This window comes from Anoplophora glabripennis, unplaced genomic scaffold (assembly GCF_000390285.2).
Source record: "Anoplophora glabripennis isolate ALB-LARVAE unplaced genomic scaffold, Agla_2.0 scaffold387, whole genome shotgun sequence".
In the NCBI taxonomy this organism is placed as follows: Eukaryota; Metazoa; Arthropoda; class Insecta; order Coleoptera; family Cerambycidae; genus Anoplophora; species Anoplophora glabripennis.
This window is the reverse complement of record NW_019421739.1, coordinates 453,760-480,114: the sequence shown is the minus strand read 5'-3', so window position 1 is coordinate 480,114 and position 26,355 is coordinate 453,760. Positions and strand designations below refer to the sequence as shown.

Genomic DNA, 26,355 nt, shown 5'->3' with positions numbered 1-26,355 from the left:
AGCTTTTGTTTATAATAAACGCAATGGAGATCACCTTAGTTTAATTGAAATGAAATATTATGTTTTTAGCAACATTTCTTTAAAGAAATATTTATGAAGCTTTAAGTCAGTGACCCCAAAAATGTGCGCATTGGGATAAAACATTGGTAAGATTTATGTTATAATGAATTATATTGTACATAATATACTAGAATTTGTCTATATTTTCTAAAGTGTGCAGTGAAAATAATGTTTGGAGACTACTGCTTCATGAAATTCTCATGTTCGCCGCTATTATTATTATTATTTCACAAGCATAATTAACTAAATACATAATAAATAAAATTACGCTGAATCAGCAAAATAATATCTAATTCTTAATAATAAAGTTGTCAATTGTATATTTACGTAAACTAGATAATGAAACCGGCTCTGACTGTGCTACTAACACCAAGGTCAGATTATTCGGTATAAAAAAAATTGTGTTTTGTCTCAGATAAACCCATCAGCTCCGTGTTAGTGAACGTTCTATTAAATCGCATCTAGTTGTGTTTACCCGGGTGACACTTTCTTAACAAAATGTTGAGGAGCGCGATAAAACTGCATAAGATTGGTGTAAAGTTTATTTCTACCAACCCTTCTAAAAGAACTACAGAGTCCATAAGTATTTCTAAGAGAGACGACTACTACAAGAATCTAGGTGATTCCGGGGAAAAAAATGACCTGAAACCACCAGGATGGGACGAAGCTCTGCCGTACGAGTCCATTCCAGGGCCTAAACCTCTTCCGCTTATTGGGAATATGTGGAGGTTCATGCCGTACATAGGAGAGTTCAGTGACATGCCTCAAACAGATATGTATCAAATGTAAGTTTTTTATATACTAAAAGCTATTAAATTTTGTTTACACTAAACATATTGATTAGTTGAAAAAAATAACATTCTGTTATTATAGTTATTTAGAAAAAAATATCTTTATAATAAACTAACTTAAAACCCATTTCATAAAGAAAAGGCTTTAGAACCCCAGAATTTCGCCACCACTCAATATTTTGGAAATTAGGCTAAATGAATTTATTCCAAAGAAAAACGGCGTCTTTCATTTTATATGAAAAAGGAGTCATTTTGGAATTATTATTTTCTTTGGATTTAAAGTAATTAATAAATTTAAAATACTTCGGAAATCCATTTCACAGAAAAAAGTTTGAAATTTGCAACACAATTTAAAGTAGTGTTGCTGTCAAAAGTAAAAAGAACCCTCGATACCTCGAAAAAAATAGGAGATACCCTTTTATCTTAAGAATACAATTGTCAACTAATCGCACTTATGGAATTTCCAAAATACTTAGTGGCATGCATGAAAATTCTTGGATTATTTATGACAGTAATCCTCAGTATCATCGCCATTAGTTGTCATATTTGTATATGAATTTAGCAAAACTAGTAGTTATAGGTTCTTGATTCACTGCAGATCTTTAAACTAAAACTAGGAAACAATCTACAGATATTATGACGTAGATTTAAAACATAGCCCTGCATTTTACTGCAAAAATTTTATTCCCCACTTTTTTAATACAGCGAGGGACATTTTTATCTTTATCTTCAGTAATTGATGAAACAGTAAATACTTGATGTGTATTTGCGTAAACAAGACCTTATTATAATATCAGATAAGATAATCGAAATCTGACCAATATGTATTAACAACCACGACAACTTGAAACAAATAAGTTTTCTATAGATTTATTACCTCTTCTATGATGCCAATTATACAGGGTGATTCACTAACAATGGGAAAATCGAAAGCTGAAGATACTACACGTGAAATGGTGACCATTAGCGCAAACATGCCTTATCCGAAAGTTGATAGTTTCGGAAATACAGGGTGTTGAAAGTTAAAATTTTAAATCGTTTTTTTGCGATTATTCTGAAAATATGTAGGTTAGGAACTTGAAAATTTGTGAAATAATATTTTTTTAAACGACGGATAAGAACAATTTCAGCGTTGCTCATAGAGGGCGCCACATACGACCAATTTTACCGAAAATTTAGTTAATAACTTTTTACCCTGTATGTCTAACATGAAACTTGATTCAATACCTGAAAAAGCAATCATTTTTCCATTAATTATGTACTCTTGTTTCATTTTGGTATCTCTGTCCGTTTTCGAGAAAAATCGATATAACGAACACTATGTCTTGATAATACGAGAAATTAAAAGCGAAACAAAAGTGGTTCTTCATGTTATTACAACAATTAACAATAAAACAAATGAAATACGTAATAATGATTTAAAGTAATTGTTCGAAGAATCCACTGTTGACACTTTACACGTTTTCTGAGAGATCTTCGAGTTTGAAACAAAATATTGGCATTGAGGCAGACTTCGTTGGCAGCAATTTGTATTCTTTGCCATAACTCTTCACGCGAACCAATAGATTCTTTGTAAACTATATCTTTCATTCGAGACCAAATAGAAAAATTAAGGGGATTGAAGTCCTAACTTCTGGGTGGCCAAGCAAAAATGCTTCCACGGCTTGAAGAAGTTCTACTTTATTTAAGAAGAGATATGTGGTTCATACACGACGGAGCTCCATCGCATTTTCTCGGTCAGTGCGTGCATATTTAGATGCAGTTTTTCCAAATCGCTGGATTGGCAATATAAGCATTTTTGCTTGGCCACCCAGAAGTCCGGACTTCAATCATCTTGAATTTTTCTTTTTGGTCTCAAATGAAAGAGATAGTTTTCAAAGAATCTATTGGCTTGCGTGAAGAGTTATGGCCAAGAATACAAATCGCTACCAACGAAGTCAGACTCAATTCCAATATGTTGTTTCAAACTCGAAGATCTTTCAGAAAACGTTGTGTAAAGTGTATTAGTGTCAACAGAGGATTCTTCGAAAAATTACTTTAAATCATTATTACGTATTTCATTTGTTTTATTGTTAATTGTTGTAATAACATGAAGAAACACTTAGTTTGTTTCGCTTTTAATTTATCGTATTTCATGACATAGTATTCGTTAAATCGATTTTTTTCGAAAACGGATCGAGATCCCGAAATGAAACAACATACATAATTAATGGGAAAATAATTGCTCTTTCAGGTTTTGAATCAAGTTTCATGTTAGACATACAGGGTAAAAAGTTATTAACTAAATTTTCGGTAAAATTGGTCGTAAGTGGCGCCCTCTATGAGCAATGCTGAAATTACAACACGCATCTTAGTCGTCGCCTAAAAAAATGTAGTTTCACAAATTTTCAAGTTCCTAACCTACATATTTTCAGAATAATCGCAAAAAAACGATTTAAAATTTTAACTTTCAACACCCTGTATTTCCGAAACTATCAACTTTCGGATAAGGCATGTTTGCGCCAATAGTTACCATTTCACGTGTAGTATCTTGAGTTTCCGATTTTCCCATTGTTAATGCATCACCCTGTATATTGCAAAAATAAATCCACAGCATTACAAATATCTTACACTATGTTATATAATATATATCGTATAATTGTACATTGCATATTGCATATATTACACGTTATAAATTGTATATTGTAAGTTGTATATTGCATATAGTATATTATTATATTATATTATATTTTATTTTTTTTATTACAAAAAGGTGAAAATCTGAGCCTCTTCAAGTAGACCTAAATTATCAAATTTTACAATATTTTTTTCTTGTTATGTTTCTACGTTGTATTTCTGGTGTTAAAAATGTGTTACTCTAAAGTATTTCCCCTCAAAGTCTATTATTTTAATTCATTTGATTTGCAGTAATATAAAAACTCATGGTGCTAATCGAATCTTCGAACGAACAGGGATATTAATTTCTTTATACTCCGCCAGATAGCATTTGTCACGATGGAAAATTTTGTATTTCTTCAAATTTATAACTAAAAACCTATCTTCAAAAGCATTCCATTTCAAATTTATTAAAGCCCTTTATTATTTTGTTTAAATTTATATCAATACCAAAAATTAATTAAAACAAAATCGACAAGACTTCAAAAAGTCTATTATTAATTATTTAATTAAAATTGAAAACTGCAAACATGTATATCTAAAAGTAGTAACGGCACCCTTTACAATGCTTATATGGCTTGAAAGGAAATTTCAATCTGCATCGGACAGAGTAAAAATATACAGGGTGTTCCATTTAAGTTAAGAAAATTATAGCTGTTTGAAGTTATTAAAATGTAGCAGTAAAAATGAAACACCTAGTATTAAATGTTTTAATTTGTTGGTATACTATAATTTAGTGTTTCTTATGCCTTTTGCAGTTACAAAATCCACTTGACATCACGCTCCTGAAAAGAGTTACTAGCATCTCCGCGGACCCTTGCATCTCTCAAATTTTTTCTTTAAATACAGGGTGTCCCTAAATTCATGCATCAAAATTTGGTCACAGATTCTTAAGACAAATTTAGGGGACCCGTATTTTTTATTTTTGCCAAGTGGCCCCGTTTTTAGGAATTACAGCCCCCTGAAGTCCACCCCTAAGAATAATCTTTTTTTTTATATCGCAGAATCCTGTTGTACGAGAATCACTAAATTTGGTACACGGGGGTTTTATGACATGTGGAATCTGATGGTGCTACGTTTTTTGGCGGGCAACTCCCTTAAGACAATTTTTCATGGGCCCCCTTGTCTTTGGAGCCAAAAAAATTTAGTCGCATATTTAAATTTCTTAAAAATTATGTCTACTAAAAAGCCATTAAATTTAGAAACTTCCCTTTATACTTTTTTCGTAAAACGCAATGTTTTCGAGAAAAATATCAAAATGTGATCGAGTGCATATCGTGATTCGCCATTTTCCTCAAAAACATTGCGTTTTACGAAAGAAATATCAAGAGCCAAAAAAGTTTCTAAATTCAATGGCTTTCTAGCTAACTAATAATTAAAAAAAAATCAAATTTGCGACCAAATTTTTCTGGTTCCAAAGACAAGAGGGCCCACGAAAAAGTGTCTTAAGGGGGTTCTTGCCAAAAAGCGTAGCACTGTGAGATTCCGCATGGCATAAAACCCCTGTGTACCAAATTTAGTGATTCTCGTACAATATGGTTTTGAGATATAAAAAAGACTTCTTAGGGGCAGATTTCAGGGGGCTGTAACTCCGGAAGAGGGGGCCAGATGGCAAAAAGAAAAAATACCGGTCCCCTAAATTTGTCTTAAGAATCTATAACCAAATTTTGTTACATGAATTTCGGGACACCCTGTATTAATATCTCAAATTCTATAACCCCTAGGTATAGGGAATATTTAATAAAGTGTCCCTCAAATTTCATGTAGGATCTGAAAATACACTAATATACAGTATGGCTACGATTTATGTGACACAGGCCTATAATTCAGGTGTTAATTGACGAATCTTTTTCAAAATTTAACCACTTATGCAGACCAATGAGGTGCACATTTGAGGATCATAAAACTTACATATATCCATAGGTGTGCGCTAGGGGGAATTAAAAGGGGATCGAATTTTCGGTATTTTTTATTAGCGAATAAAATACGGAAATGCTGATGCCTTAGTCTTAATCAGTATCATCGAAAATATACCCACGGCAAGTTTCATCCAAATCGTATATAGGGTTGTACAGGAAATTCGTTTAATACAAAGAATAACATTACATATTGTATCCACACAGTAATGCAAAATCCAGTGATCCATGTCAAATGATTTTGTTTAAATGAAATGACATTTATAATTTTTAGTTGTTTAGCACGTCAGATTGTTATTAAAATTCTGAGTTTAAAAATAATTTATTGCGAAAAAACATCAGTTATGGCAGAAATTATATCAGTTACTGACAAAATTGAAATAATAAGAATGTCTGGAGAAAATGTTACATCGCGTGAAGCTGCAATAATTTTTAATCACCGCCATCCCAATCGAACAGTAAGTTACAGTACAGTAGCACGAATTAATAAAATATTTAATCAGACTGGTAGTGTATCACATGTAAGACCAAAAGAATACCGACGAGCAAACTTACACGAAAATAGGATTTTAGATGCTTTCCGAAATAATCCACGACTAGCATACGACATGCGGCATTGAATTTGAATTTAAACAAAGAAACCATAAGAAAATGTCTAAAAAAGAATAAATTGAAGCCCTTTAAACCAAAAATTTTACACTTTTTTAGAAGGAGACAATTTAAAGAGGCTAGACAATACTTTCTGGGTGCAAGGTGAATTTCTGAACGACAGAAATTTTTTGAAAAAAATAATTTTTAGCGATGAAGCTACTTGTTCTACAAATGGTGTTGTATCGACGCAGAACTCTCGATATTGGGAAAGAGACAATCCCAGGTGGATAATAAATGCTAAGAATCAGTATGTTTATAAAGTGAATGTTTGGTGCGCGATTTTTAATGATGACTTGACATGGGTATATTTTCGATGATACTGATTAAGATTAAGACATCAGCAATTCCGTATTTTATTCGTTAATAAAAAATACCGAAAAATCGATCACCTTCTAATTTCCCCTAACGCACACCTATGGATATATGTAAGTTTAATGATCCTCAAATGTCCACCCCATTGGTCTGCATAAGTGGTTAAAATTTGAAAAGGATTCGCCAATTAACACCTGAGTTATAGGCCTGTGTCACCTAAATCGTTGCCACACTGTATAGGGTGTTCCATTTAAAATAACTAAGTTGGTGTCGACTTCCGGTATAACTGTAAGTGCTGGAGAGTCCTAGATATTTTAGTTGTGTTCGCCCCAGGGTTCAAATTTTTCGGAGGCGTACTTTCCTAGATATGGATCGACGAAGTTCCCGGTGGGACACCCTGTATATATCTCCTTATTTTATACATGAACCTACTTTACATTCACCACACTCGAAGGACAAACTTCGTTAGCTAGACTGATCAAAATAACTCATTTGGAGGGAAAAAAAAAGAAAATTGTTACCTGGACTTTTATAAGTGGAAATGATAAAGGGGCTTGTGATAAACGAAAAAAAAAATAAATAAATGCGTGAGCAAGGGCGGCGGAGGGTTGATTTGGGGTGTTGAAAAGTTATGAAAAATTGTATCATTGGGATTTCTGGCGAAAGTTGACGTCAAACAAAAAAGTATCCAATACAAAAGTTATAGATCATGCAAAATTCTACAACTTTCTAACATAACATCAAAATTTCCGAGAAAAATGCGAAAAACAGATTTTTTTCTGATTTTTCGTTTTTTATTTCTCATTTCCGCAAAAATTATTTAATTTTGACGAAACTTGGTGAAAGTAACACTTTTTTTTCAAAGAAAAATTCTACTTAAAAAATATCATCGTACAGAATTCTGCTGTTAATCATTTTTTTTTTTGACATATACTTTTTGGTGAAATAAAAAAATGTATAACAGCTCAAAAACATGCTCGAAAATGCAAAAAGTAAAAAATGACTTGCAACAATGAATTTTTCAGTTATTGTTACAAATTTGTTTAAATTAAAAAACATTCAAAAACTGATTACACCATTCAATTCTACGGAAAAAAAAACTGTCTCATTGTTTGACCCAAAACTATTTTTATACAGTATTGCTATAAACATAAGACGAATATTGAATAAATAAAACAAATAATATTTTTTTTCCGTAGGATCGATTAGTGTACTTATTTTTTTTAAAGTTTGATGAATTCATAGATATACAGTGTGTCCAAAATAAGGATGGGATAGCATTAGGATCTAGGAAACGGTAAAAGATACGGGATGGCTCAGATTAGAAAAAAGTTGTGTTTTTTTATACCTAATAATATGCTGTTTAGAAAGTTTTAAAATTCCGGGTAGTTCCGGAGATATCCGGAAAAACCCGAAATTTTGCAAAATTTTTTCTGGCTTTATTTGAAAATGAATTTTAAAATAAATTACATATTTACAATGCCACTTTTTTCGCTCTATACAATGGCGTCAACATTTTTGCAATCCGACGTTTCGTCTTCGAGGGGCCATCATCGGGTTAATTTTTTTAAATACGTCGCGGCTATTTTTATGACAAAATCTAGTCATTTTTAATTTTCAATTAGAGGATATTAATCGCGTAAAAAGTTTTTAGCTTGTTTTAGCTATAATTTAAATTTTTTCCTGAGAACGGCTCTGAACGCTTTCAAAATATCTATTGGATGAAGTCATAACAATATAAAAGTCAATACCGCACAAAATATCCAATAATTTTTTACTACTGTTAGCAATACTAATTAAAAATAATAAAATATTTCATAAATTCGTATTATTTTTTTATTAGGAACAGCTTTTTAAATTATGAATTAAAAAAATGGTTGGATATTTTATGCTGAACTTTTATTCTCTCCTCTCTCTCTCTCTTCTGCAATAGATACAGGTATGTTGAAAGCGTTCAGAGCCGTACTCAGGAAAAATTTTTAATGATAGGTAAAAACCTTTTTAATTACAATAGTAATATCATCTAATACAGAATTAAAAATGATTGGATTTTGTCATAAAAATAGCAGCGATATATTTAAAAAAATTAATCTGATGATGGCCCCTCGAAGACGAAACGTCGGATTGCAAAAATGTTGACGCCATTGGATAGAGCGAAAAAAGTGGCAATGTAAATATGCAATTTATTTAAAATTCGTTTTCAAATAAAGCCAGAAAAAAATAAAACGATTTTGCAAAATTTCGGGTTTTCGGATTTCGCGTCAACAGTAGACTTTGCAGTTAATACTTTGTATTGCTGAAATCTCAAATCATCCAGAGATAATTTATCATTTGTGCATTTGTAATTCAACTTAGATGTTTATAGCAACACTGTACAAAAATATAGTTTTGGGTCAAACAATGAGACACAGTTTTTTTTTTCGTAGAATTGAATGGTGTAGTCAGTTTTTGAATGTTTTTTAATTTAATCAAATTATCAACAATAACTGAAAAGTCATTTTTTATTTTTTTGCATTTTTGAGCTTTTTTTGAAATGTTATTACAAATTTTTTTATTTCACCAAAAAGTATATGTCAAAACGAAAAAAATGATTACCGGCAGAACTCTGTACGATGATTTTTTTAAGTAGAATTTTTCTTTGAAAAAAAGTGTTTCAGGCCGAAAGAAATGAATATCTCAGAAACTTCTTGATTTTCCTATCTAAAAAATTTGAGGTTATTTAAGATAGAGAAAGGTATACTTTCACCAAGTTTCGTCAATCGAATTAAATTATTTTTGCGGAAATGAGAAATAAAAAACGAAAAATCAGAAAAAATTATGTTTTTCGCATTTTTCCCGGAAATTTTGAGGTTATGTTAAAAAGTGACCTCTACAAAAGTTGTAGAATTTTGCATGATCTACAACTTTCGTCAGAAATCGCATTGATACAATTTTTCATAACTTTTCAACCACCTAAATCAACCCTGCGCCGCCCCTGCTCACGCATTTATTTTTTTTAGGTTTATTATAAGCCCTTTTACCATTTCCACTTATAAAAGTCCAGGTAACAATTTTTTTTTCTCCAAGTGTAATTTGGTTGGACTATAGCTTGATGTTTTCTTTTTTGCCGTCGGCGTCGGAGAAAGCCAACAAATGATTTTGTTGGTTCGAAAATCATCGCTTACCTTAAGATAAGTTGATGATCTACCAGGATCTTCTCTTTGATTTCCGTACCTAGGCAGATGGGTACAGCTAAACAATTTTGATGTCAAACTGAAGTTGCAATACTGTAGGACCAGCTATTTCATATTTTCCATCGCAGGCCAAGTAAAAAGGCACCACAACCATTTAATGCTTATTTTGGAAATTCGACACTGAGATAATGTTTTCATCTGTAACGTATACTTGTTATACATAAAAATTAATGGCGTTAGGTAGTTGCATAATTTCTTTTTTTTTTCTGAAAATCTGCCAAAATTGATAAAATAAAAAATAGTATGGTTTCTCTTATTGGGAAGTTTTTCGTGGTGGTTTATTTATAGGACAAGGTCAGTTTTTAGGGATATTTTCTCTAATAGTTCATACAAAAATGCAATAGAAAATTAATCGATTGGAGTTATGAACAGAATCAGAATTTAAACAGAAACTCATTTATTTCGTTTCCTTAATAGTTGATCAAAAGAAAAAGAACTAATAGATTATGATTTAGTATTGCTTAGTGGTTACACTTTTTGTGATATTTAATCATCGTACATCTACCTAGTTTTAATACAATATTTTTCCCCAGATTAAAAAATAAGTATGGCAACATTGTCAGCCTTAAAGGAATACCTGGAAGAAATCCCGTGGCTATACTCTTTGATGTTAATGATATGGAAATTGTAAGTAATATATATATATATATATGTTATTCAACAAAATCAATTTTAAAGAGTTACACATAACTTTTTCAAGTATCTTATATCCTTTTCTACTTAGATATTGAAATAAAGATACGCAAACAAATTTTGTGGTAACTTTTACCATTTCAAACAAAAATTTTAAAATGCATATTATTCATTCATTATTTAGTTACATAAAAACAAATGAAAGATATTGGTAATTTGTAAATAGAGAAAATTTATTCGTTATTATTGTATTTTCTATTATATCACGAATTTTCAGGCTCTCAGAAATGAAGGACCATTTCCTCTAAGAACGGTTGCAGAATCTGTAACATATTATCGTCTGGAAATAAGAAAAGATGTTTTTGGTGGAGTTGGAGGATTGGCAAGTGTGTAAGTAGTATGGATAACCGAATAGTTATAAACTTGCTAAAACTTAAAGCTGAATGGAAATACTTTCAAAAGATGGATTTTTTGTAAAAAGTAAAGGCACATATTGACACTTTTAACACCTGTTAGTGATGCAGCGTCGCACTGCAAATTCCAAGCTTTGCAATTGCTTTGTCGCTTAGAGTTGGACATCAGGAACTTTTGCAAGGCTTAAATATAGTTGTTTAATGGTTTCGTAGGGCTACCTTGGATTTGGTGACCAAATTACTTTAGCATTGTCGGCGGGAATTACACACTTCTCTGAGATATTTTAAGTTCGTGTTGCCTCATCTCTCGAGCACTAGCCTGAAGTGATCTCGTTGTTTAGCTGTAGTTTTGTTGTATACAATTATACCGTCCAGATAGACCTGCGTGAAGCGGTGTAGATGGTCTATTAGAACTTCCCTGGTCGCCACATTTTGGGAACAATTTGGCGCATTTTTCCAGCCGAGGAAGACGACATTGAAATGGTACGTCTCTCAGTCAGTGTTTGGTGGTGAGTCATCAGAATTCAGCCTCATTCTAAGAAGAGCGCTTGTATTCGATCCTGGTTTGAGCAACCTGATCGGCATCTGTGTTACAGGCGGGTTTAAAGTCCTGGGAGTCGAATAGGTTTAGCTAACAGAGAGTAGTGAAGCTTCAGGTATTGTCTTGTACCTGTTTCATTTGTCATACCTTCATGATCTTCATGATTCTCTCAGGTCAGCTTCAGTTTTCCCTATTAAGGTCCAATTGAAGAATTGTTAAAATTGTTGACTGGTCGGTCACACATTTGCTGATTGTCTATAAACTACTTTGGGTTCTCGTGATCTAGGCGTGAATATGTGTATGGGCGTTTTCACATATACCGACATCGACACCGGCATGACATCAGCACAACAACGATACCGACATCAGCGACGACGCGAGTGGAGTAGCCTGTCACAACACGATACCGATATATCGGCGAGTGTGAAAACATGACCATTTATTTATATGAGATTACGCATCCACCGGCATCGTTGTCGTTGTCGTGCCGGTGTCGTGTCGGCCAGTGTGAAAACGGCCTATAGGAGGTGTTTATCTGCACCTCTCCATTTTTGTTCAGATCATGTTATAATGTATAAAAGTTCTTAAAAATTTACAGAACTATGAGGCTTCGATTGTCGTATTACCTACAATTATCTGGAGAGGATCAATGATTTTTCAGCGAGAAGAAAACTGCATACACACAGTTTTTTCTGCATTTTTAAGCTCCACAAGACTATTTGCCGCCGTTGCAAAAGCGACATCATCTGCATATAATATTTGCATTAACATGCAAAGGGAGATCATTCATAAATATCAGGAAAATAAGTGGGCCAAGTATTGTACCCTGAGGTACTCCCAGTTCAATATATTTTATAGGGGACATTTTATTATTCAATTTCACATATATTTTCCTTTGCCTGAGCACTTTTATAGGTCTTCTTGGAGTACCTAGATTTTGGGCGACTTAGAGTACCTTGATTTTATCATTTAGAATCTTCGCAACAAAGGAAACAAGCCTGTGAAGCTTGGCTTTATTCCTTAGGATCTTCGCAACAGGTACCGAAATGTCTGAACACATTTGACACTAGATGATGGTCTAGGGCTCGAGCGGCGTGCTTCGACAATGTCTTGAATTGTGAAAATTTATTTATTGAAAATAATTTATTAACAATAAATAAGTTCAAAATGACATAATGAATATATATTACTAAAAATCTTAAATGTATAAAAGTGCGTAGAGTACTGGCCAGGAACACTGTCTAGATTTTTCTTGCGTAGAGAGTCTACAAACGACTTTGTGGTGTGGAATTGAAGGTTGTGATATCACTCGGGACGTGGAATACATTATCTTTAAATTTATTTAAATGAGTATACTATTATATCTTAAAAAGGTTAACTAAGTCAGAAATACAATTAGAAAATACAATAATAACTAACTCCAAAAAAAAATGGCAAAACAATTTGTGATGTTTAAAATGTATAAAGTAAGGGGTAAATTAAGTGAATTGACATTGTTTTAGTCAAGGAGAAGAGTGGTTTAAAATCAGATCGGTAGTAAACCCAATCTTAATGCAGCCTAGGACAATTCAACAGTATGTGGGAAGTATGGATAAAGTCGCCCACGAATTGGTTGATAATATTCGCTATTTCTCGAAACAAAATGAAAATAATGAAATGCCGGACGATTTCCAGGGCGAGTTATATAAGTGGGCATTGGAATCAGTTGGACTGGTCGCACTCGATAGGCATTTAGGTATGTAATAAGGTTTAAATTTCGATGATACGTACGTATGACAGTTTTTAATATCAATAGCTTTTAACAAAAGGTTCAACATAGTTTTCTACTGAGAAAAAGATAAAATAATAATTGGTCTAATGGATGAAGCTGTATATATTTTCATATTTAATTTAATTCAAAAAATTTTGTCTTATAGGTCTTATAGTGGGATAAGTACAAAGTGAAAAAGGTCTCACATATTTACGCTCAACTATACAGGCGCACAAAAAAAAAATAATTGACAAATTAGTTGGATATAGTCACTTCATTAAAAATGTATATGTATAGTCCAGGCGGTATCTGTTTCGGGTTGAGTAAAACGCATATGATCGGAGATTTTTGCTTTAACGGCTTCTAAATAACTTCAGAAATGATATTTCTATGCAAATAAAAAAAAACGTGGGCTTAATTGTTATTGAAAAAAGTATAAAAAAATTGCAAAATAATTCATTTTTTTCTTGGATCTTAGCAACTATTCGCTTTAGACAAAAATGGAAGGAGAAAAAAAGTTTTGTAATTAAATTTTGAACCAAATAGACTTAGTTACAATTCGAAAAAATTATTATTGTTGTAGCAAAAATCGGAAAAATCATTTAAAAAATTAGTTTATTTGTCAATTTTTTTCAGACACTTGAATAATACCTAGGATCTTCATACTTTTCCCAATTAAACTTCTTAGTGTATAAAATCATCACACCAAATTTCATCCAATTCAGTTAAATAGTTTTTACATAATAATTGTTTAAATTTTTTTTTAATTAAAATATTTTCAAAATCAAATTTCTAAAAATGGAAAGCCTTTGAATACCTGAAAATTTCACCTCAAAAAGAAGAGCTCTCAAGCTTTAAAATGCTCTTTGAAAAATTCAAATCGGACAATTATGTGAGCCGTAGTAATTGTTTAAACAGTTTTGCAATTTTCACGCTTATAAATAATTGCAATAATTTAATGTCTTTTAATTTTTTTTTATTTTAAAATATGAAAGCACTCGGAAAGACGAGTATTTAAAAAAAACCTGATGATCCGCCCATTATTTTCGGAGTTAAAGCCCGTTAAAGTTAACCCTTATTTACAGCAAAACAATAAGGATATAAGGGCTGTTTTTTGAACTAATAANGAAATTCATTATAATTATTGCTTTTAAAGTACTCGGTAAGACGCTTCTTTTCTTTAAAAAAAAAACGTGGTGATTCGTTAATTGGTTCCAGAGTTATAGTCGATCAAAGTTGACCGGCATCTGCATACGAGGTCTGGAAGGCTGTTTTTTTTTTTAAACAAATACCTTTGTCATTCCGAGTACTTTCCGGGAGTAAATTTCTTCTAGTGGTCCGATTTTGAGGTTTTTTTTTAAATCGATGTCTCGCAACTTCAAAAATTCAATTATCATATTTTCAACTACCTTTTAAGTATTATTAATTATTGGACTTTTGACATGCCGATAAACAGTTACTTTAAAAAATGATTAATTTATTATGTTTATTTATTTACTATGTTTACGACCAAAATTTTTGCTAGTTGCACCAGATAATACTTGTAAGTTTGTTTAAATATTATAAAATTGTTTAAACAATAATTATTTAAATAAACAACCTCATTGATCCAACCAAGAGCATTTTAAAGCTTGAGTGCTCTTCTTTTTGTGGTGAAATTTTCAAGTATTCAAAGGCTTTAGATTTTTAGAAATTTCATTTTGAAAATTTTATAATTAAAAAAAAATTAAACAATTATTACGTAAAAACCATCGAACCGAATTGGCTGAAATTTAGTGTGATGATTCTATGCACTAAGAAGTTAGTAATATTAATATCCCGTTAACCCCTGTATATATTTTTATCTCTAATTCTATATTTTTCCATAACAATAATGCTACATTAGATATCTTGCTTAGCTAGATAAAATAAATAGCTTACGTTGTGTATTAATTACTATAAATTGTTAGCTCTTGTAAATAAGATTTAGATTCAACGATCTAGTGTACATCAGTGAGTTTACTGTGAACGCTCCCAACCTTCACTAGTTTAATTTAATAGTATGAAGATCCTAGGTATTATTCAAGTGTCTGAAAAAAATTGACAAATAAACTAGCATTTTTTGCAATTTTTTAAATGATTTTTTCGATTTTTGCAATAACAATAATTATTTTTTCGAATTGCAACTACCGCTATCTTGTTCAAAATTTAATTACAAAACATTTTTTCCTCTTCCATTTTTGTCCAAAATGAATAGTTGCTAAGTTGTCGACGAGAAATCCAAGAAAAAATTAATATTTTTGCTATTTTAATTATACTTTTTTTGCAATAACAATTAAGCCCACATTATTTGCATAGAACAATTATCATTCTCCGACCATATGCGTTTTACCCAAGTATACCCTTTTTAAAACAAATACCGCTTGGACTAATAATTATTATCATTTAAAGAGCCCTTTTCAAAAATGAATATAATTGTTAATATCTGATAAGATTGTAGATAAGAATTTCCTTAATTTTTAAAAGATAATTATGAGGTAAGTGAATTTACATTTGTTTGGTATATTTTAAAAGCGTGTAAAAGCTTTGTTATTAGACGTAATCGGAAACAGTTAACAAAAGAAAATATGTTTGTTATCTGATAAGTTATAATATTTTGTACAGCTTTATTTTCTCAGTATTTTGATGTCATAAATTATATTGATACAGAGCCTTATTACATTAAATCTTGGCGTTACCAATATTAATGATTCGTTTACAATGAACAATGACAAACCGTTACGTCTACTCTTGAGATAATGCGATCGCTGGTTGGTTGAATTAGAATCTTGTGAAAAATTACGCCCATGAAACAGAATATTGTGTTTAATATAATCTTTATCTTATTGTTTTAATTTTACCGAAATTTAATTGCCAACGTGAAGGAAATAAAATTACTGTCCTAAAAAAAATTACTGGCCACGTAGTCATATTTTAGATTTTATTGTTTAAAAATAAGATTTATTTTCTGAATATGTTAACATATATCAAATGCATATTAGGTGTTTCGTAATCATTATGTTAAAATTTTGGAAACAACTATAGTTAAAAAAATAAATTAATATCACCCCTTATTAACTAATTTAAGTTTATAATCGCAGCGTAAAGCGTCACTTCATGCCTCAAGCGACGGTTCACATCATGAGACTAGAAAAGTACATGATTATTGGTTTAAAGTCGCCTCACTGACTTAAGTTTATAATAAATAATCCTTTTTAACTATAAAAGTTTATCTGCAACAGAAATAAGAATTCTACGCGAAAAATGGAAATATTGAACATCTGTGAATGAAATAAGTTTGAAATGATTTAAGGATTAAAATAAAACCACAAAATTTGACATTTATCTTAGCGAGTCGTTATTGCCCTTCTTGGAAAAGATTTTTCTCTGATACCCAAAACTTTTTTCAATTAACCTTTGAAATTTCAGGATGTCTACATTTAAATGCCCCCAAGGATTCCGAGCCACAGCAGTTTATATCCAAAGTAAATGATATGTTTGTACTTATGTATCAGTTAGACTTTCTCCCACCAATATGGAAATTCATCTCAACACCCGCACTTAAACGTTACGTCAAAATTTTGGACTATATAACTGAGTAAGAATGTTAACGTATTTTTAATGTATATCCACTAGGTATCTATTACTTTTTAGCACAACACTTAAATATATAGAAGAATCTTTGAACAGGTCTATTGCAGAAAATATACCAGACGATCAACTCAGTGTGACCCAAAGACTGGCCAAAATAGATAAAAGGATTGCTGTTGCTACGGGCATGGATATGTTGATAGCTGGGATAGATACGGTAATACATATTACCGATTTTCTGTACTTTGTTATACTTATTGATACGGCTGATTAGATAATTATTACCAGACTTTTCAAAAGAGCTACCGCATTTATACTTAAAAAAAAATGTCGATACATAAAAATGGGCCTATTTTATAGTCACCGATTTACGAAATAATGAATTTAGTTCTTTCATTTGCATCATACTGTGTATTATACCAAAATACGTACTTATTTAAATAACAAAATACTAAATACCTATTTATTTAATTTACATAATGTTCAAAAGGCTCCGCACGGTCTTTATCAAAATGTGGGCTCTGTCAAATTGGCTGAAATTGTGGCTGAAGTTGTTGGTTTTGTGTTACTCACCAAAAGTCTCTACAGTACTTGGGTCCGAAAATCAATTCTTTCCTATTTATAATGGTTTGAGTCAGTTCTGCTGATGATAGCTGCAAAGTAGTATGAGTAGAATATTGCAATAAAAACAGTAACTCTTGTGAAATATTTAATGAAAAAATTAATCGGACGACTTTGAAAAGTTGCTAATTAATATTTTTGACGTGTGTCAAATATAAAACTAGCTGCATTGGCCATTGGCAACAATAGTTTGTAGATTGTATTCATACCTGCATCTCTCAGATAAATGCAATAATATCTATCAAATAACGCAGTAATTAATCTTATGGTTCAAAATAGATATTATTGTATTTAACTGAGAGATGTATGATATGACTATTATAAATAAAGTAGACTATTCACTTTATTTATATTATAAAAAATAATTGTTGTAATTAAATAATTTTATGTATATGTAATTTAATTATTGTAATGTAATGTAATTATTGTAATTATTGTAATGTAATTATTTCAAGCCAAGGCATACAAAACATTGCGTATGTATCTACCACAAAAAGTACATTTTTTATTGGATGATCACCAGAGAGCGGACAATTTGTGACTTTAACCTTGAACATAGATATGTCATTCATAAACCTAGAAACATTACCCATGACGCAGTGGCGTGTCGGGTATGCATCGGAAATTTACGTGATAATTCACCAAAATTCCACGGTACATACATTTTTAGGCGTTATAAAATATTTAGAAAATCAGAAATTGTATACTACATATTTATTAAATAAAGTTCGGTTAAAAATAGTGTCGTTCTTTTAATTGGAAATTAGGAGTCAATGTAACGAATAGCCTCAGGCGACGCACATGATAGAATAGTCCAACTCACGCTCCATTCATAACAAGGCTGCAGCTTGAATTCTGACCAATAGGAATTCGATAAACGCAACTGATGTCGACGGATGGACTAGAGATGGGCGCGAGTGTCATTTCATTTCTTTAGAACTAAATTAACTTAATTATTTTCTCGTTATTTAACCTGTTCACATGATTTATGGATTTTAAATAAAGGGTACAAATCTTCGTGAGGATAATATGATATATTTGCTATACATAATAATTATATTTTGCATAGTTTATACACAATACATTTTTGAACGCGTACACATCTCTACCAAAATTTGACCTATTCTTCGGGTAGAGACACACATTGTCCGCTCTCTAATGATCACATCACCCTCAAGATTAAAATAAACACTTCAGTCTTTATTCCCTTAATCTCAGTGGTATTATTATTATTATTTTACTAATAGAAATCAATATTTGACTGTGCCTGTAATAACTTCATTATATTATTCAGTAATGTTATATTCAGTTTATAGTTACTGTGAGCTTATGGGAAAAAATACATGTTATTAACAGAACAATGCAGTTAAAATGATTTATAAAAACTAGTGAAATATAACAGCAGTAACAATGAAAATGACAATCTTGGCTTTGTACGTCGATTCTAAAGGATTACAATTTTGTTATCATCATAATCTTCCGCAGACTTGCATTCTATTAAACTTTATACTGATAGTGCGAGAAATTCTTTTTAAATTTTGTATAATTTTTCCTTTCTAAATTAGAGTATTATTTTTAACCTTATTTTCGAAGTTCAGTTTAAAAGAAACACGATTTTATAAGTAAAATATGAACAGGCAGTATTATATCTCACACAATATTTCAAAGATGCGCTATCTTTGTTAAATGTCGTACAATGTATAATAACAATACAACAAAACCATAACAATAATGTACATTAATTATAATTTGATTCCACATTTTCTTTGACATATTAAGTTGGTAAGCTGGCTTCAATTCGCAACTTAAAGTTTAATAAAAGTTAACAGAACAGATATTTTACCTAATTAGAATTAATAAAGCTGTTTTAAATCGAACTCATTTTTTAGATATTGTCATGAAAACAGCATAGTAAGTTTTTGAGGGTTAAGAAATAACATAATATTAACAATATAACAGAAAATAAACGTTTTATATGGGCATATAAGATAAATAGATATCGTGAGGAAATATATTTTTCATATCTATATACATGATGTCGAAAAATGTTAGTTATTTAAGAATATTAACAATATTCTTATGTCTTATCAAAATGCATATGATTACAATTCACTTTTTCTCAATTCAAAACAAAGTCAATTAAGCTCGTAATCAAAATGTAGTCGAATATCTGTAATTTTTCTGATATTCATTTATCCAATTTAATCGACATTTATTTGAATTTTTATACGGAATCTAAGGAACCATTTTTCCAGTTACATAATGTAGAAGAGAATAATATAAAGTATCGCTTCACCGAATATAGCCAAAACAATTACAGACGTCACTAAAATATTTTCACTTCCTTTTTTAGACAGGAAAAACGTTGGCTACCCTGTTGTACTTCCTTGCAAAAAATCCAGACAAACAGCAGTGTCTCCGAGAGGAGCTATTGAAAAATCTTCCAAAAAAAAATTCACCAGTCACCAAAGAGGTTTTGAATAAATCGCCATATCTTAAGGCAGCAATCAAAGAATCGAGCAGGATAGCTCCAACAGCTATAGGAAATTTGAGGACAACCGTAAAGGATTTGGTCCTTGCAGGCTATCAAATCCCAAAGGGTGTAAGTATAAGCAATAGCTTTTAATGTGACGTACTAGAATATATATCTAATGTCTTATCCAGATTTGCGTTAAAAGGTTGCAATTATTAGGTCAGGGCTATAGAGTGCGCTTCGCACAATAGTTGGGAAGGAATACTGAGGTCAGAAATCGTTCTCTCTAGTGATAACGTTCACACACCGTTGACCGCACAATCGAAACAATTAAAAAATTCTGATGGGACAAATTTGATCAATTTCAAGCGGTGAAATTTACATAATGTTTGAAAACGCTTGTTTTCCAATGTCAAAAGTGTTTGGAGGAAAATAGCTACTAGAAAAATTACATAACTATGCTATGCATGTATTTGAAACCACTAAAACATATATTTTTTTGTTCATTTCCTTATTTATTTTGATTTTATAACTGATTGGCTCTTACTTTTGAAATATGCTTCATATTAACAATTTAAAATACAGAAATTTATTTATAACTTTTATAAATTATAATTTAAGTATACTTTGTGAGATCCTAACATTTGTAAGGTGTTTTTTTTTTAACAAGAACTCTTCGAAATCTATTTCTAAATAATTCTCCATTAAATATTGATAAAACCGTAATTCATGCTTAACACATAAATAAAATAAATACTAAGAAAAGTGTTGTTATGAGAGTCAACTAAAATAACAGCCGGTATCATAGAAACTCACATTTCCATAATTTTACTAAGTCTGAAAGAAGAATTCAACATTTGCAACTTTGTTGTGTGGCATTTTGTTGCTTCAAAGTTTTTTTTATTTATGCCAGTGCACCAAATGTTTATGAATTCTTTTAAATTCAACACTACATATAGGTTGATGCTGATGGCGTGAAACTGAACCTAATTGAATTCACATATAACAATTAGTGATATGTGTAGAGTGGACTATTTGAATAAGTATTCATAGGTATATGATTATTTTTTAAAGAATATTCATAGTATTCACAAATATTCGTATGTGCAAGTCTGGAGCATATTATTTCTTTAGTAGCTTTCAGCCATAATTGTATAACTACTAACACAGACAATATAGCTTATCGCCACAGACTGCTTCTTAAATACTGGAAATTGGCAATCCGAAATGGATGCAGGCTTTAGTTAGCCGGCATCCATCAATGAAATTTAGCGTGGTAACTCTTCTACTTGGTAATAGGCGGCAGTTCCAGCGGTGGCTTTGTTGCCAAATAATAACTGCTAAATAAATTTAATGCTTTCAATTATGTAATTAAAGAGATATGGAACTTATCTTCTGTTTGGAAATCACATTTGCCTTAAATGCTAAATAAAATAAATCAAGTTATAATTAAAACTATGAATTTACCTAATTAATTATTTATTTTTTACCTTGGAATGGGAAAATTCAAAAACTCGAAATTAATGTTTTTAGATTTGTGCGTCGACTTCCAATATGGTACGATATTAACACCTATGTTTAAAAAAATTGCATTATACAGGTTGTGTATGCTTAGATTGCTCTTATTGTTGATTTCTTTAGATAGGTAAAATAATTATTGACACAAGTGTTGCATATCATGGATGCCATTGGTAGTGCTCATATTTGTGACACAAGGTGTTCAAAAAAATTAACACAAATTGAAGTTATTTGTTGATTAAGACCATCAGTTATTTCTGCATGTAACGTCAAATAAAATTTTAATTTAATATCAGGACTAAATATGTTCAAATGTTCTGCAAAAATGAAATAACCTTGTTTTTCTTCCGCAGACTGATGTCATGACCATGCATCTCCTTAGTTCCAATTCGGATGAAATATTCAAAGATGCTGCTAAATTTATTCCTGAGAGGTGGCTTCGAGCAACAGAAGACCAATACTCAACTAAAAACGTGCATTCCTTTGCATACATGCCTTTCGGCTTCGGACCTAGGTCATGCGTTGGCAAGCGCTTGGCCAATTTGGAATTAGAAGTAGCGACAGCGAGGGTAAGTACCGTACTTATTCTAATTGAATAAGTTGTTTCGAATTTTTAAATGATTATATTATTTTATCAAAATCATCGAAAATTAGATATATTTGAACTTATACAAGTGTTAATTGTATAATGAATCTATATTAAATATATATTTTATCAACTACGTAGGTATTGTATTATTCGTGTTTTTTTTTATCGAAAACCATTTAAAAATTGCATATTATGTGTGAAGTTTCACTATTCATTAATCTGTTTAATATATTTTTTTCAGATTATAAGGAATTTTGAACTTTCATGGCCTCACGAAGATATGACATTTTCTGGAAATTTACTATATGGAATCACGAAACCTCTTAAACTCAGAGTAAAGGAGCTCTAATATAGTTATATTGGATTATGTGATATTTGTAAGGTAATATAAAAGTCAGAGAAAATTCCCCTGCCCTATTTTCTTCATTATTTTTTTTAGAAAAGGTATAATGTTTTAAAATATAGAAAACCTTTCAATATTTGGCTGCAAAAAAAATCGATTATCGTATTACAGACCCAGATGTAATATGACTTTTGAATATTTGAGATCTATCTTTAACAATAAGGAAAATATGGTAGAACGAGTGCATATATGTACTTATAAAAACTACTGTAATATTTATCCTAATAAAAGCATTCTATTCAAATTTCTAAAAATATACAGAGTACCCTTTACGTATATATTTATATATAAAATGTACCTATACAGGGTGATTCAGAACTTATCCAAAAAGAATAAAAAATTCTGAATGTACAGGAGACCCTTACAAATACAATTTTGTAAAGAAAAAATCAAAAAAGGCAGTTCGAAAATGATTTAAAAATAAACTTCTGCACGACACTGGAAACTGGTCCACTGTAAAACCTGACCTCGCACAATGGGACCGGCATGGCGGTGTGATAAAAACGCACAAAAACTTTCGCAAGGAAAGAAATAAATAGAATTTTATAGCACCTATTTTATATCGGCAAATTCAAATGCTTTTGCCTTTATTAATCAATAAAATTAATTTGTGTTTTTAAATAATAAAATCATTTGACATACCCGATGTTACAACAACAATTGTTCAAAATTTTATTCACTAACGTATAAACACATTTGGGTCCGTCTTACTCACTTTCTACGAACTAACATTGATGATGTCTTACTTCACCATAACAAAATGCTTCACCATAATACAAATGTTGTCTTGCTTCAACATAAATTAAAACGATATCCATCAACTCTGAGTTGCTAAATACACGCAAACCATTTTTGACACTAACTACTAAAAAACTGTTGTAAACATCACAGCTAACAGGTAAACAACATCGCAACGACGGATTTCAGTATTCGGAGTCGCTAAGGCCACGTGGGTCCCCACGCGTATTGCGAATGACGCTGGAAACTACAGTTGTCCAGCTATGTAGTGGTTGAATGTACTATAACTTCAATAATTTTTTTCTCGGAAATTACAAGGATTTTACAAAAATTTTTTTACGATATTGACTCCATTTCTCATGCCGCATCTATTCCCAAATTTTTTTGGATAAGTTGTGAATCACCCATATATTATTACAAAAACTAAGTGAGATGTTTTTTGCAACTTTTTGGATATTTAGAAGTATAATGGAGAAAAAAACAGGATAGAATATTTTTCAGTTACCTGTAAATTTACAAATTGCGGAACTATACTACCTATTATGTTATATAGAACCTTCATAAATGATAGCAAGCCACGTAATCAGTAATTTTATATCCTTCACATTAGTAAATTTGCTAAAATAAAGAATTATTTAAGCAATACGATCAAGACTACATTAAAGCACAACATTCTGTTTCGCCGGCTAGTGATTGCATTATCTCGAGCAGAGACTAACGGTTTTGCATTGTTCATTATAAACGAATCATTAATATTAATAACGCTAAGATTTATTGATTTTTAGTTGACAGTACCAGCCGTGCAATGTTCGTTGCCTAAGATCGACGGTCACGTAGATTGTAATCAATTATGAAGGGTCTGTTGAAGGGTAACCTTCCCAAAATATTTATATTTTACTATTTATTAATGTTAATTGAGTTAAAAAGATAAAATATATATTAGAGTATTCGTCATAATACTTATATATAACTCTATTTTTATATACACGTATATAATAATAAATAAATATATCTTGGTATTGTTAATTTAAATAAAAGTATTAAAATATAAATAATTATGAAATAAGTATTCTTAAGTCTTCAAAAATACGGATATATTATAAAGTAACTTTATTTCAAATAATCAATAAATGTAAATTAAAGATAAAAGAATAAGTTGTATGAATCTTCTGCTAGAAGGAAAATAAATGGCAACTCACCCAAATTCATAGGACTTAAAATATTCAATAATTTATCACAAATTGTAAGACGGGAAGAATATTAAAAAAAGGTTAAAAGAATTTTTAATAGAAATATATTTTTATTCTCTGTTAGAATATTTTGGTTTTAGTTAGTTTTAGTAACTATTTGTATATAATAGTGCCTTATAAAAGAAAAATATTAAAGTGATGATGAAGTATCTTTATTATTTCATTATTTATAGTCTCTAATATACCGGGTGATTCATTAACAATGGGAAAGTCGTAAGCTGAAGATACTACACGTGAAATGGTGACCATTGACGATTTAAAATTTTAACTTTTTTTTTTAACACCCTGTATTTCCGAAACTATCAACTTTCGGATAAGGCATGTTTGCGCCAATGGTCACCATTTCACGTGTAGTATATTCAGCTCTCGATTTTCCCATTGTTAATTAATCACCCTGTATAATAGTATATTATAATTTCCATATCAACAGTAACTGAAATTGAAAAAAAGAATCATATGAATATAAAATACTTAAATGTTTGGACACATTTTACACCAAAAGTTTATATTTGAATATACAGGGTGTTTGTAAATAAGTGCGAAATATTATAGGGGGTGGTTGCCAAAGTTATTTTGTGGAAAAAAGTTTATATAAAGATAGGTCGAAATAATATGCTTTGTTTCCGAGATACAGAGTGTTTAAATTTTGATTATTTATTTATTTTTATTAATTATTTCAGAGTTTTAAATATACTGACTCGAAATTTGATAGTTGTATTTTATTTAGAAATATTGACAGCAACCTACTAGAACTAGATAATATATAAATAGAAATTCAAAATATACAACTTGCAATAGAATATGTTTTATTTTTCCTCAAAAACGGTGCATCCTACGAAAAAAATTGAAGAGACCAATTTCCTTCACAATTGATGGCGGATTTCTAAAAAAATATCAAAACAGAAAAAAAGGTTCTAGCATTAGGAAGATTCGGATCACCCCAAAAAATGCACATTTATCCCTCCAAAGTGTTTTTCAAATTTCGAGTAAATATCTTTAAAACTCTTCGAAATAATTAATAAAAATAAATAAAAAATTAAAATTCGGAAACGAAGCATATTTCGACCTACGTTTATATAAACTTTTTTTTCACAAAATAACTTCGGCAACCACCCTAAAATATTTTGCACTTATTTACATACACCCTGTATGTATCAAAAGATAATTAAATAATGTAAATTTAATTAGGTAGTTTTCTTTTCTGATCACAATATAGACAACAAAAATATGTTACTGAATCATGAAGAATGGGAAAAACTCTAACCAAGTTATCAAGTATAAAATTCACAAGAATAGGAGAAATTGTAGAGCCATTGGCGCGCCAAAAATCTGTTTGTAATAACTACTATTGAATAAAAAATAATTAGAGTCAACAATAAAATCAAGGATAGACAAAAAACTATTAAAATTAAATTTTCATTATTGAGTTTGTTAAACACTGGCAACTATATTTTTTGATAAATTAGTAAATAATGAGACTATATCAAAAATGACTACTATATAACCTACATTTAATTGATAAAATCATTGATACAAGTACTGAAAGAAAAATAGTTTTTAACATACAAGTACATTATTAGTGTTGTCAGATTTCGTCAAAACGTTTCTTAAAAATTTTGAATTGTAATCGAAATCTTTCAATGAGTTCAGCCATAGCGGTTGATGCGTGTACACCAAACCCTATGGCCAAACCGACAACGTTTTTCTGTAATTATTTTGGGTGCATTCAGTAGGTAAAGCAGTACCCTATATTATCTTCTACATAAATGGCAGAAACGCTTATCAGAAAAAAATAATTCTCGCATATTCCACAATCCCTTCGTCATAAAAAATTCGTAGATCAATTAAACTTGCAAATAAATAATTATTCGCAGTTAGAAAAAATAAAGGTAGTTAGCATATTTCACTTCATTTGAATGACAAATTCTACATAACAAATTATCAAAAAAAATCCATAAGCTGATTATTAATTATTTATATTATATTATATTATTTTAAATTGAGAAAAAATTGACAGTGATCATTTACATTTTCTAAAGATGGACGTGCTTATTTGAATTGTTGTTTTTAGATTTTCAAAAATTTTTATCCAACATATTTAAAAATTCTACAAACTATTCTACATTTTGAGATATATATTTTATCTTATGATACAAAAATATTTATAAAATACAATAAATAATTAAATATAATAAATAA

At 30.4% G+C, this 26,355-nt stretch overlaps 1 protein-coding gene across 1 annotated transcript; it reads left to right on the top strand.

Moving 5' to 3' along the window:
- Positions 1 to 389: 389 nt before the first annotated feature.
- Positions 390 to 22,487, top strand: LOC108908425 (probable cytochrome P450 12a4, mitochondrial). Its single transcript, XM_018712460.2, has 9 exons — positions 390 to 845; positions 10,152 to 10,245; positions 10,529 to 10,641; positions 12,708 to 12,940; positions 16,403 to 16,571; positions 16,628 to 16,781; positions 19,539 to 19,787; positions 21,530 to 21,745; positions 22,007 to 22,487. The coding sequence occupies exons 1-9, from the start codon at positions 559 to 561 to the stop codon at positions 22,112 to 22,114; spliced, it is 1,623 nt and encodes a 540-aa protein (XP_018567976.1). The 5' UTR covers positions 390 to 558; the 3' UTR covers positions 22,115 to 22,487.
- Positions 22,488 to 26,355: the final 3,868 nt, after the last annotated feature.